General features: G+C 35.1%; 1 protein-coding gene across 1 annotated transcript in view; it reads left to right on the forward strand.

The window, feature by feature from the left end:
- The window catches only part of LOC148677640 (phospholipid-transporting ATPase ABCA1), a 318,551-nt gene that overhangs the window by 47,706 nt on the left and 257,373 nt on the right, over positions 1–13,472 (forward strand). Inside the window, exon 6 of the mRNA XM_088613916.1 lies at positions 5,709–5,836. Coding sequence (XP_088470042.1) covers positions 5,709–5,836 — 128 coding nt within the window. The remainder of the gene's footprint in view (positions 1–5,708; positions 5,837–13,472) is intronic.

Raw genomic sequence — 13,472 nt, forward strand, 5'->3', positions numbered from 1 at the left:
TTGCTCTTGCAGTGTAAGAATTTTTGGATCCATTTGAATTGTTTTCAAAGTACCATGCAGATCCTTTAAAAAATTGACCAATAGGTGTATCATGCTTGTACAATATCCATACACATATGTTATATATATAATACTTTAAGTACTGTTAGTAAATTTACAAAAAAAATCAACCCTAAAAATACAGCACATTCTGATAGTGGATTCTCAGAAACAAAACTTGATTTACCATACAAAATTGTTCTGAACAAACATCAGGGAACTAATTGTACTCAATAGTGGTGTAGAACAGTTAGATTACATTTAGAGGATGTGTGTTCTGGTGAAAAAATCAGATTTATGACATGCATATCTTAATTAAGTGACCTGCTATTCACAGATAATATATATATATATATTTAAAGGTCAAACATCCTACATTATTTTTATAAATATTACACAGTACATTTCAAGGTGTTGATCAGGGTACTGATTTACTAAAAGATAAAGACATGTTGAGAACACTCAACATGGCATGTAAATGACTATATCTAGATGTTTATTTTTTCTATGCAGATGTGACTATGCAATATCTTTATTAAATATTTGTATTCCCAGTGGTAATTATTTGTGCCCCAGCAGTCAGAAGAAAATATTAAAACAAACGCTTTAGGACAAGAATAAACCATTCAGGCTGTCAGTACTGATCATTTTTCTCAGCATTAAACAGATTCTTTCAAGTCTTAATTTAAAGATCCACGTCTCAACAACACATCTTAATGTGTGTCATGTGTTGATCGTGTGCCTGTGAAAAAACAAGAATGAATGCAAAATTTAACAAGCTGTCATATATGTCTTCACATTCTGTCTTAAGCTTAACTCAGAAAAAAACACACTGATGCCAAAAAGATTTATTTCCTTTAATATTTTAAAAATTTAACAAAATTGACAGACTTGACTCTCGAGACTGAAAAACATCACATTCCTTCAGTCTGTGCTTTTGAGTGCTTAAAGCCTGAGAGTGAGTCTTCCTGATCTTCTTAGACCTTCTGGGCTTCAATAGTCTTCAATAGTCTTCTGACAGTGTAGATAAGTGTTTGCAGCATTTCCACATGTGGCCTAACTAGAACAGAACAAAGTCTAAACTTTCTTTACTGTATTCTGCACTCTTTACCATGTGTATGGATATTGTATTTACCTTCTAATAGCATAATATTATGCATTTACTGTACAATTGCATGATAATAATATAACAGTTTAGTGGTTTATATACAGTAGTACTTCTCATTTCAAAATATTGTGCTGTACATACAGTATAATAGGAGCCCCACTTCTTTATCCACCACTGGAGTGCAACACCCATCTGGCTGACACATGGTAGCTATTATGCGCCAGCAGCCCCAGTACACAGCACTTCAGGCAAATAACTGAGGAATTGCTTCAGCATTTCAATTAAGGGGAGGCTTTAAGGTAAGCCAGATTGAGCAAGCCCAGAAAAGTAATGTATATATGTATTAGATTCTAGTGACATGCTCATCTTAGTTGTCCTCAATTTGTAAACATCAGTTTCCCAAATGTCAAATTTGTCTAATTTTATCTGAGCTGCAGGAGTATTTGTGGGTTCAATTAAATAGTCATTTAAATGTATCTGCACTGTTATTCTTTACTTCTCCTTTTTCAGTTATTAAAGCACATAACCTTTTCTGTTACCTTTCTTTTCTTTGGCATTTGCAATGTCAAAATAACATGCATAGACTAACTGCATTCTATTTTAGCAACATAAAATATAAACAAGAGGAAGCTGGCTGCCCAAGGTAGCAGGTGTATTGCTGAAAGTGTGATCCGAGGATCTTAGGGAAGGTTCTTAGGGTAATGCCTTCATACTGTACGTATTTCTGAGTAACGTATTGCAGACAGTGTTCTTTTCTTTAAAAAAGTGTTTTCACTTCTGTATTCACTATATTTTATTAATTTAGTTTCAGAAAATTCACTTGAAGAGTCATAATGAAAACAAACAATTAGGGGTTGCAGAAATAAACTTTAAAAGGCTGTTTTAGCCCTATGTAGTTAGCCGCTTACACAAAAAATAAAGCTTTAAAGGATCCCTCTTTATTGAGATAATGTAGAGTCTATGAAAGGGAAACCATTAAGGGATATTAAAATGGTAATAAATACAATATTGCAGTACAAAGTACACCTATGAGCAATTCTGTATGTCAGTCTTATTCTTGCCAATGCTTTTTAAGGTCTTTGGAGAAAGAGAAAATTAAAAGCATGGCTTTCCAATGATAAAAGAGACTGCTTTTTAAAGATATTTATTGTATCTTTATATTTGCAGCATTGCAAAGAGAAAGGGAAGATGAACATAAAGCATGGCTGATGAAATTAAGCTCTGAATGAAATATTGTAATTATAAAGTATGCAACATCTTTTTGTCGTGCCCAAAGAGAAATAATTCTTTTTCACCATCAAAACTTTGTTTTTATCAAGAATATGTACTTTTCATGCTTGGTCAGTTTCCTGGCTTGTTTTGGAGTTAACAGTTTATATCTGTGGATCTCCACAAAAGGAAATTGGACAGGTTAAGAAAGAATCAGTGTCAAATAGGCAGAATCAACCATGATTACCATCACATCACTAACAGCCAATGGAAAATGCAGTTCAAGTACCCTTCATAATTCACTAGAGTGTGACTGAGATCAAACAGACAATGTTTTAATGAAGCTTCATTTCCTTCATATTATTCTGGTAAAAGAATCTGACTTAAGCAGTGTTGCAATTTATTGCACATGTCTATGACATACCACCTTTAATGCACAACAGGTAGGAGTGGTTTTCCAAAATTGTATTTCTTATACTGCACACTGAGTGTTTCCACTTAAAAAAAAACATTTGCAATTCTAATGATGCAGATTTGAAGAACTCTGTACATCTCTATTAATCCACACTTTAGATGGGTGCATCCTGAAAAATAATCTGTGATCAGTGCTGTTTTGACGTAGAATGTTTTACAGACATGGAATACATGAAACTTCCATCCATCCATTTTTTAAGCACTTGGTCCAATTCAAAGTCATGGAGGAGCCAGAGCCTATCTCAGCAAACAACGGGCACAAGGCGGGATACACCCTGGATGGGACGCCTGTGCCATCCAACAGGGTAGACACAGACAGAAAACACAGACACGCACACACTCACACCAGGGCCAATTTTTCCTGAAGCCAATTAACCTACCAGTACTGTACTGTATGTCTTTGGACTGTGGGAGGAAATCAAGGCACCATTAGGAAACCTACACGATAACTGGAAGAACCAAAAGCAACTACAGTAGGTCCGGAATTGGAAGAGAGTACTGCTAACCACTGTGCAACCCTGTCCTGAACTTTCTATAACATAATATTAAATCATAAGAAAAACAAAAATACTGGGATATCAGAATTATCTCAGTCTATGTTATGAAGTTATGTAGAAATGTAAAAATATGAGAACACTTACAAAGAGGACTTTTCTTTATGTAAGTGTGTTTATTCTTTTGTGGTGCTTATTTGGGCTTTTTATACTTGATCAATCTCACCGTTTCAAATTAGTGCAGACTACCAATATTATTTATAATATTATTACAAATTTGTGGTAATACCATGTTAAGTGGTGGGATTAATACTTTATGTTTTCTTGTTAGATAGTCCTAAGGTGAGTGTACTGTATGGCCGTCATTTAGTTTGAAAAAATCCTTTTCCTTCATAATAAATATCTATTCTATTTTTAGTTTTGATTACTACACAATCTGTAAAAACCTAAAAGCTCCATTGTTTGAAACAGTGTCAATACAGAACATATTGAAATGCCTACACTAATTGTGCTGTTTATTTTTCTAGAGTGTTGAAAAAACTTTGTTCAAAAATTATTTAATAAGGTAACTGCACAAACTGAAAAAGGAAAAAAAAGCAAACTCTAACACAAAAAGCAAGATACAAAACAGGGGATTTGTCATAGATCAGCATCAGCATTTCCAAACTGATGGCAAAACACACTGATTTTTGTTCTCTTTATTGAACAAAGGAGTTTACTGCCTAGTTGTAAAGTCTTTCATATATATAATGCAGCCCTGACATCTATATGAGCACCAATAATAAGCTGATTTAAATGCCTATAAATATTATGTCACACAGCTATTTCAGTTGCAGGTTTCGCTGTGGAATAAAAATTAAATGTGGTGATATTTTGTTATTGGACGTTTCACCACTGGTCCTTATTTAACACATTTTGTGTTTTTGTGCATTTATAGTCCTGGAGAAGTGAAGTCTTGGGCTTTACCAGCATAAAATGCACTGCACACACAATTGATGATCTAAGCAAAGATGAGCTCATATTACAATTAGTTAAGGAACAAGTCATAGATTTATTCCATACTGCAAAGAAGAAAGAAAACACAATGTTTCGGCTGTGGAGCCTTTTCAACATGGAATAAACCTATTACTCGTTCCTTTTCAGCCTATGTACAGTATGCTTATGCAGCTACCCACCTGAATTATTAAATTAGATAACGTGCACAAGTATTTGAGGTGCAAATCAAGTAAAGGGAGTAATGCTGGTCAATAAAATAATTGCACCACATGCTAGAAACCAACATTTAACTGGCTTGCAGCATTGCTTTGTCACACTGATGGATTTAACTTGCTACATTACTTAATACAGTCATATATTGATAGTGTTTTGAAAATGAGTATTAATCTAAGTGTTTGAAACATTTATTTCATTTTAGACATAGATTAATGTTATTACATCATAAACACTTTGACGAATGTAGCAGTATGGTTCTTTTAACTAGGGGATATCAATAAATATAAAGGACAACAATAGTGAAGCAATTTAATTTTATTAATGTTGCACAAGTGAATTACACACCCATTTTATGTGTTTTTGCAATCATGCTTAGTACAAACAGTACTACAAATGGCTTAGCTCAATAAAATAGTATGGAGATAAATAACTGCAGTGCTGGATTTCTGGATTTATTCATACTCTAGATAGGAACAGAAAACATCACAAAATGGATTGGGATGAAGCTTGTGAAAAAACTATGTTTGTTGTCAACTTCATAACATTGCAGAGAACAAAGTCACATTAAAATAAATATAAAATTAATAAGGTGATTGCAACCACTCCATTCTATATTGATCCACCAAGGCAAAGGAAATTTGCTCAAAGAAACAGCCAGGCCAGAAGAGGTTAAATGGAATTCTTTCCCAAAAAGACAAGATTTGGGGCACACCCAACTGTGACTTTGCTCCATCACTGAAATTATACAGGGAGATTTTTTTACATAACCAAATATCAAGACATATTTAGAGCAGCAGCTACAAACTATGAATGAGTGGAATTTTCACATTCCAGGACTAATGAACCTGCTGTAAATTGAGATTCATCCAAATCTCAATTTGTGGCAGGTTTCCTAAATCCTCAGAATCCATGCTTCATTGGCAAATCCCACTTTATCCATCCATTCATCCATTTTCTCACATCAGATTCAGGATTGCAGGGGAGCCAGAGCCTATCTTGGCAAACAATGATCAGAAGGCAGGAAAGTCCCTGGATCCCACAGAGATCCCACTTCAGTGAACTACTAAATAATGGAATTCCTCCCCTTCCATGTGCAACCATTATGAAAGTTGTGTGAGTATGAGTGGTTTTGGGTGTTGATTCTAACAAAACTTTTTTTGTTTGTTTACTAGGTCAGCCAATACTACTGAAAAACATTTTAAATGAAAATGAGACATTCACAACGTACTTAAAAGAGAATCTTTCAGTCTCTACTTTTGTTGCAGAGGAGATGAAAACAGCCCAGATTTTCCCAAATAAGGTAGGCCTGTGTTTTTAGCTTTACAGTACACTATGTGATGTGGGTTTCCTTTAAAGTATAAATTGATTTGCCATACTTAATTTCGAACCATGGAGAAAAACATAAAGTAAAGCCTAACTTGGTATTTTGCTTTAAAAAATGTTCTTAAATAATGTTTTTGTAAAAGAAAGCTGTATTATCTGTGTGGTATAGATACTGCACTTTATTCATTAGCATAAGCACAAATGACTAACACAATAATAGGATTCATTTTTGAAAGGGGCACAATTTTAATTGGAAACAGCAAATTTGACTGAAAAAGTTCATTACCCGGTCTTCCATAAAAATACACATTTTTAAAATTAATCCAGCAACTGATTTCAATACACGTTCTTTGGTTCCTAGAAACTTTACATGAATAACAAATGAGCAATATCAGTGTCTCAGTTTGCCCAGATGACAGTCCTTGGTCAAATATTGAACTGGTACCAGAGAAGTTGAGGCGGCTAAAGTGTCCCAAAAGAAAAAGCAGGACAGTCTTGCTTTAGGATCTTAAAATGAACATTTTGGAAAGTTGTGTTATATTTAGTATCTTAAGGCTCAAATATAATTATCCATTTTATAACATTTTATATTTAAGCAGATACCTGGATGCAGTGTACTGATTTTGCCATGCTGCTTTGCAACACACAACATTATCTGTCTTATATCAAAACAACTTGTTTATATACTGCATAATAATTAACAACATCATTAGGATTAAGATCATGCAGTATTTTATAACAAAAAGCGACTGTTTTTTTTCCTGTGAACACATGCTATACTTTCATTATATGATACATTTTTGTTGTTTAATTGGGGGTATATAAACTCCTGTGTTGTGAAAAGCCATTGACCAAGTCCATATGGTTATCTTCTTCAAGTTCAATATATAATAGTAAATATAAGTGGAAATTAAATTCTGGAGTATTCAGGACAGTACACAGGAGACAACCACACACAGAGGGTCATGAAAGTCTAGAACAAACTTCCTATCCAAGTTGTTAAACTGTGCACTAAGGGATCCTTTAAAACTGCATGATGGTATTTTTGGATCATTAAGCCATTAGCAGCCAGATGGTCTTTTCTCATTGTAACCTTTCTTTATGCTTTCATTATCCAAGAATGCCATGAAGCCATTTCCTAAAGGATCCCTTGGAGGCAGCTTCAACAACATTTCATATTTCAACATCTCTCACTTTGTACCCCCTTCTGGTTTCTGTCCTTAATGCTGAGCGCAAATTATATATACATTTAATTTACAATTGTTTCCCCAGGTTCTGATATCCCTGTTGACTTCTAAGATATCTCCAGGTCAAATAGTATCATTCAGGATCTTGAAAACCTGGTTCAAATATCTGTGTAAACGTCTCTCTTCCAGATTTAACATTCAGGTTCGCTTATTTGGCTGAAAAGGACTTTTAATTCTGTCCAGGATTTAGTCTGGATGTTCTCCTTCAGCACCTCTACCCAGAAATATTCTTTATGTAGTGAAACTGTATCTCTTACACTGTATTACCATTTTCAGGTGAAACGGGTTAATGTAGATAGTTAATGGAAACATCTTTTTTATCATATTTTAAATCAAGTGAAGAAAAAAAATTCTCTCACTTCATAAATTTTTCCAACTTACCAATCATGATACCTCCCTCCAAACATCCCAATTAAGAGGCTCCAGAAGTGAAATCACACCAAAATTGTTAAAAATATAATATAATAAAGACTTGACCATATCAGAAGCAGCACTCTATACCTCCACTGCCCCTGGTACCATGGACTGAAATCTCCATCTAAATAACATTTAATAAAGCTAAATGTTATTACCAAGAGCTAATGTGGATGTACAGGTACCCAATGAAATCTTTTAAGCCACAGTGAGGCCACCCAACCAGATTTATTTCTGCCAATAGGAAACTAACACTGTGTATTAGAGTTGTTGTTTTGCAGGAATAAGAAGTGTAACTAAGGAATATTTGAAGGGATATGAAAGCTTGATGAACCTAAGATCTCATAGATCTTTTTTATGGTATAACACAGAGAATCTAAGATGTAGTCATGTACCTACCAGAATCATTACAAAATATACTGTGGACTTTTCTCAGTACCTGAACATGGATGGTAGAGCATGTAAATCATCAGATATAGCAGATGAGGCAGAGAGACACTAGGTGACATATTCTGCATATAACAATTTATCATAAGCATTGAGTGATATACAGCGCTGAATTTTGTTAATAGACATAAGGGCAGAGATAAAACCAACAGATTGATGGGTAGCTTGAGCTTCAACTAGATTCCAAAGACAAGACAAACAACAGAGATGAAAGCTGGTATCCCTGATGAGTTCCCTCAGAAACAGCAAAGAAGAAAAAACACTTGCTGCCTGTTAACGCTATTGTTGAAGGTTTGGAGTCTAGAATTTTAAGTAAAGAGTTTTAGGAGGAATACCATCAATGCCAAGTGATCAAAATCAAGAAATTTATATTTTGTGATATCTGAATCTCCCTCCCTTACCTCTGAACTGATTCAGAAGAAAGCAAAGTAAAATGAAGAGACTGGAGAAATCTCGCACATTTTTTCTTATCATCTTGGATGTCCAAACTATAGAATTTGGAAAATTAAAGGCAAAATGTGGATTTTATTTGCACAGCATCTGACACTGTTTCCCCCTTTTCCTCTCAAACTATGGGAATATTTACAGTGCTATGGGATTTCAACACTAGAAAATGGCTGGGTCAGCTGCTGCTGTTTAAACAATAGTTCAGCCAAGATGTACACAGAAGACATTAGGCTATCCAGGAAATTTAATAAAAAGTGATTATCTTTTCTTGAACATTTTTAACCTGCTTAAGAAAACCTCTCTCTATTTCCAGATCATTATCTTCAGAATAAGAATTATCTTAAGCAAAAACTTTGTTGTATACTATTGAATGCAAAGGTCCTTGACTGAGCCATAGTCAAAAGTAAGACCCTCTACCATGGAGTGATTGCTTCCCAAGCATCCTACTGTATTTTGCAATAATGGGTTCTTAACATGTCAAAAGTTATCATGCAAACACTTAGTTTTTAAACACTTGGAGAAACTGGCATGGCCTGGCAGTCCAATATTGATCTGGGTAGCATCTCAATGCAACACACAGAAAAAACCTTACCATACCGAGATGAGACATATGGTACACTTTGTGAATGACGTAAATGCCAGATGTAATTATCAATAGGAAGTGAGATGACATTCTTCCTCTCTGACTCTGATCTTTGAGAATATGATTCATGACAGCTTTCATATCTGTAAGCAGGATCACAATAAACTCAAGGTGATCCACCAGACAATTAGTCAGGAGATTAAAAATATAGTTTGAATGTTATACTGGTGTAAACTAAAACCAAGGCTGTAAGTTTACCTGAGGTATTAGTTATAAAACACATTAAACCACTCAAAATATAAATGAACTATTAAAATAATTTATTACCAGGGTGTTGCTGTGGCTCTGTGGCTAAGGATCTGCACCTTTGGCTGAAAGGCTGCCGGTTCATATCCCGCAGATGGTGGAGGAATCCTACTCCATTGGGCCCCTAAGCAAGGCCCTTAATATCATCTGCTCCAGGGGTGCTGTATAAATGGCTGACCCTGTACTCTGACCCCAAGTTTTTCTGCCTGTCTGTGTGTCTCATGGAGAGCAAGCTGGGGTATGCGAAATAACAAATTCCTAATACAAGAAATTGTACAGTATACAGGTATGGCCAACAAAGTGATCTCTCTTAAGCTCATTATACCTTAATACCAATATTGGAAGTGCCAAAGTTGTAAACCATACAACATTTTTTTAAATAAAAAGTGACTGGACATTTTCACACAGACATACTGTACAGTATCTTCTTAAAAAATAATTTGGCTGTATTGGTTTGGTTCAATGGGTGCTGTCTTCCAGGTGGGCAACTTTGTTCTCTCCAGCTGTGTGTATCAGTTGTTGAATATTTAACAGCTGAGAGTTTGTCTGCAACTATTATAGCAATCTGTAAACTCACAAACACATTTTGTGTTTCTTGTTAATTGGGTAAGAATTTGGTGAAGATTCAGTCTTTATTTTATTCATTCATTGAGATATTCATTTTAATCATTGTAAATGGGCTGTACCAGCCAAAAAACATTTTAGTTTAGTAGTGTAAAAACAGTAAGGACACTGGTGTAAAATATATATTTAGTATTTAGTGTATTATACATGTACATACAGTATAGTGTATTTTCTCAAGTAATTCTAAGAGTTTATGCTGAGTATATGAGTTTAATTTCAAGGTTAAACTTACAGTATATCCAAACATAGAATATGGAAAAGCCTAAAGCATACTTTTTTTTTACTTTTCTTAATAAAATGTAGTTTTATGGTTTCAATGTACATAGTTTGTGTGAATTTTGTCTAATTTAAACTTTTTAAGACAATGTGAAATTACTTTTACAATAAACTGTAAGGATTTCCCAGTGACAGAAGCTGTATTTTACACAATCATTTGCAGTTCTCATAGGATATTTTTTTGGAGATATATATATAAGAGGGAAATTTGACCCACCCTTCACACCACAGTCATACTAAATTTTATTGCATCTCTCTGCCTCTTAATCTAATGAATAAATTACCCACAAATCCAAGAAGCTGCTGTCATTTAAGAAGGCAAAGACTGCATGTTGACAGCAAAGCAAGCACTGATGAGTTTTAATCAGAAAATTTGTTTTCAACTTCATTCTGGTTCTATGCTGATGAGTATACACAATTAAGTTCTGACTTTCTGCACTTTGCCTCTATAGCTCTTACACTACTTAATTCTCCCCTTGGGGTGGTTTGGATCATTTGAAAAGCAAAAGAAAATTGTGAACCACCTTGAATTTCTCCCAAAAGCTATTTAATCGATCCCCTTCGACACCCACAAAGTAGCAAGTCTTGGCAGAGATCCTGAAACAACTCAATTTCAGTTATTTGTATTTAGTTCCACTGAAACGAAAATGCTTTTGTTTGTGATGAGAGAATAATAATTGACTTTGGAGCAGTAAAATAGTCCTGTTAGATCAGTGGTGTGAAAAGTGTAGGGCAAGGAGCATTGGAAATAATTGTAGGAGTCAGTGTATACTGAGATCCATTAAAAATGTAAATTAATATTGAAAGCAGTAGCAGTTGTTGCATTTTAATGTTTTTCTGTTTTATAATTTGATGACTGTATGGTTACAATTTTTTGAGCGGAAAAATGCAAAATGTGAAAAAACGCTTTCCTTACTTTTGGTCATGGTACATTGGTGGTCTTTATCTTAAAATCATTGTTTAACTTCTCAATGTATACTGTATACACATACAGTAGATGCTATGTAATGATAATATAGATAAGAAATCTGAAATGATAATTTATAGTAATTTATCCTAAAGAGGCAAAGGCCTCTGTAGCTCCTTCCATAAAAATTATCTCCTTGTGGTGGCTTGGATTATTGGAAGAGACGAAAATTGTGTGCTATCCTGAAAATCTACAATTAATTTAATTAATCCCCATTGATATCCACATTGACAGCTAATGCTATGATTCAGATTGATTTTAACATTTGCAATTGAATGAATCAAAGTCAATATAAAAAACATATAAAAAACGATAAACAGGTATTGGAAGTATCTAAATACTTGTGTAATTTCTTTTGCAAAATCTAATCTCATGGATAGCCTAATGTATTTCCAGCTATTTAAATAAGGTAGTACAGTATGTTGGAGAGAGAGATAGCTCTCATGGATCATGAGCACTGTGGTTTATGGGCAATGGTGTGACTTTGAGCCAAGAAGAGTATTTGGAAGGTGTAGAATTAAATGCAACTAGGCTGAATGATTTCAGCTACTCCAAATGGAATGAATGTGTAGAACACTATGAGTGAATGGATTTTCCACTTTCACAGGGAAAACAACTGTTCAGGATGAGCACTCTCTTGAATGAAATATGCGTCTGAGAGTAATCAAGTGGTTTACAAGAGATTATTCCAAATAGCGAGGTCTGTGTATAAACTTGGGTAGGGAAAGAGTACCATACTTAACTGGTTGTTGCTGTATCAGGGATGTCAGTGTTTGCTATGGAGGAGTGCCTCTGAACAAATTGGGTTCAAAAAGGAAGGAGAAAAGAACTTTGTTGAAAGGGATTCTTTCTAGAGGCGGACTGGGCTGGCTAACAGACCAGTGGGACTCAAGAAGGCTACAGGGGACTTTGAGATAATCTAGTGAATTTTGTACTGAGGTGCATCACAGGTTTTGGTGTGGATTATGATAGTATTAGTCTGAGCACAATACAGTTATGCAAAAAACTCTGAGCCTAGACTATGAAAACAGAAAGATAAGAAGTCAAATGCAGGAATCTGATCTGTGTTCCCCAAGATGCATCCAAGTGTAGTAACTTGGGCAGCAGGTACAGTACCTAGAAAAGCCAAAGGGATAATGGGAAACTGCAGGTGTATGATGACATGGTAGGCTGTGAAGTTAAAATGAATGCATTTAAAATGAAAAACAGTTTAAATTAAATCATTGTAATTGCTTAAGAGAGAGCTCTGCATCTCAGCAATCCTTCATATGCTTTTGAACCTATAGTTTTTCTGTACATACTATAAATTCTGATGTCCACCCTTGCTGAAGAGCAGTGGACCAAGCCAGCTTTAATCACTCTTCAACAAACCTCCCAGTGCTGGCTGCCCCGGAAATGATTTAACTGGAAAATTGAATCATTTGGAGTCAATTTACTATCACATCTGTTTCAGGTGATTCAGAAGATAAATACTTGTATCTGATAGAATTCGTGGCTCTTTCAAAGTGTTTTGTCCCTGAGCCCCTCGAGTCTTACTCCTGGGTTTAGCTTCATTATCCCGGCTTCTGCTTTGCTTTCTACCTCTTCTGTCGGATCACCCCTTGTGCCGATTACGTCTCCAAATTTTCTCAGCCTTGGACCCTGCTTGTGATTATTACTACAGTATGTCTCCTTGCTTTGCCCTTTGCTTTAATTTGTTCTTCACTGTGTTCCCTGGATCTAACCTGAGCATTCCCTAGTTTCCTTTCCTGCCACAGCATGCTGTCTGTCTGCATGTACTGTACTGCAGCGCTACAGCTACAAGGGGCCAAAGGCAGAGTCCCATAGACACAAAATGCAGAAGGAATCAGTGTCTTTTTCAAGTTGCACTCAGTGCCAATGAGAGAAACAAATATTACTATATTGTTCATTTTTAAGTAGCTGCTATGACTGTGGTGACCGAGAAACAGCTATTCAGTTAAAAATCCCAGAACAGACTTTGTATGTGCCAGCTTGAAGCTCTTTTGAGCAAAAAAAGCTAAAAAGTTGAAACTGTAGTTGAAGCATGTGCACCAGGCCCCATTCAGCAGATCGAAAAGATTGAAAGTCCATTTAATAAGTGCTCAATAGATCCTAAGCCTAACATCAGTCAACCACAGAGAACTCTGTATAAGTATTGGCATTTAAGCATTGTCATTTAAGAAAATAAGAGCTTGTGCTCTGATATCATTATTGTTATCTGTGCTGTGAATTCATGAAGCAGGTGAAACTTTGTATCACTGTGAAACTTCGTATCACTGTTAGAGATTTTTTATGTGTTAAT

The sequence above is a fragment of the Lepisosteus platostomus genome, chromosome 1 (assembly GCF_059453375.1).
Source record: "Lepisosteus platostomus isolate fLepPlt1 chromosome 1, fLepPlt1.hap1, whole genome shotgun sequence".
NCBI classification, from domain to species: domain Eukaryota; kingdom Metazoa; phylum Chordata; class Actinopteri; order Semionotiformes; family Lepisosteidae; genus Lepisosteus; species Lepisosteus platostomus.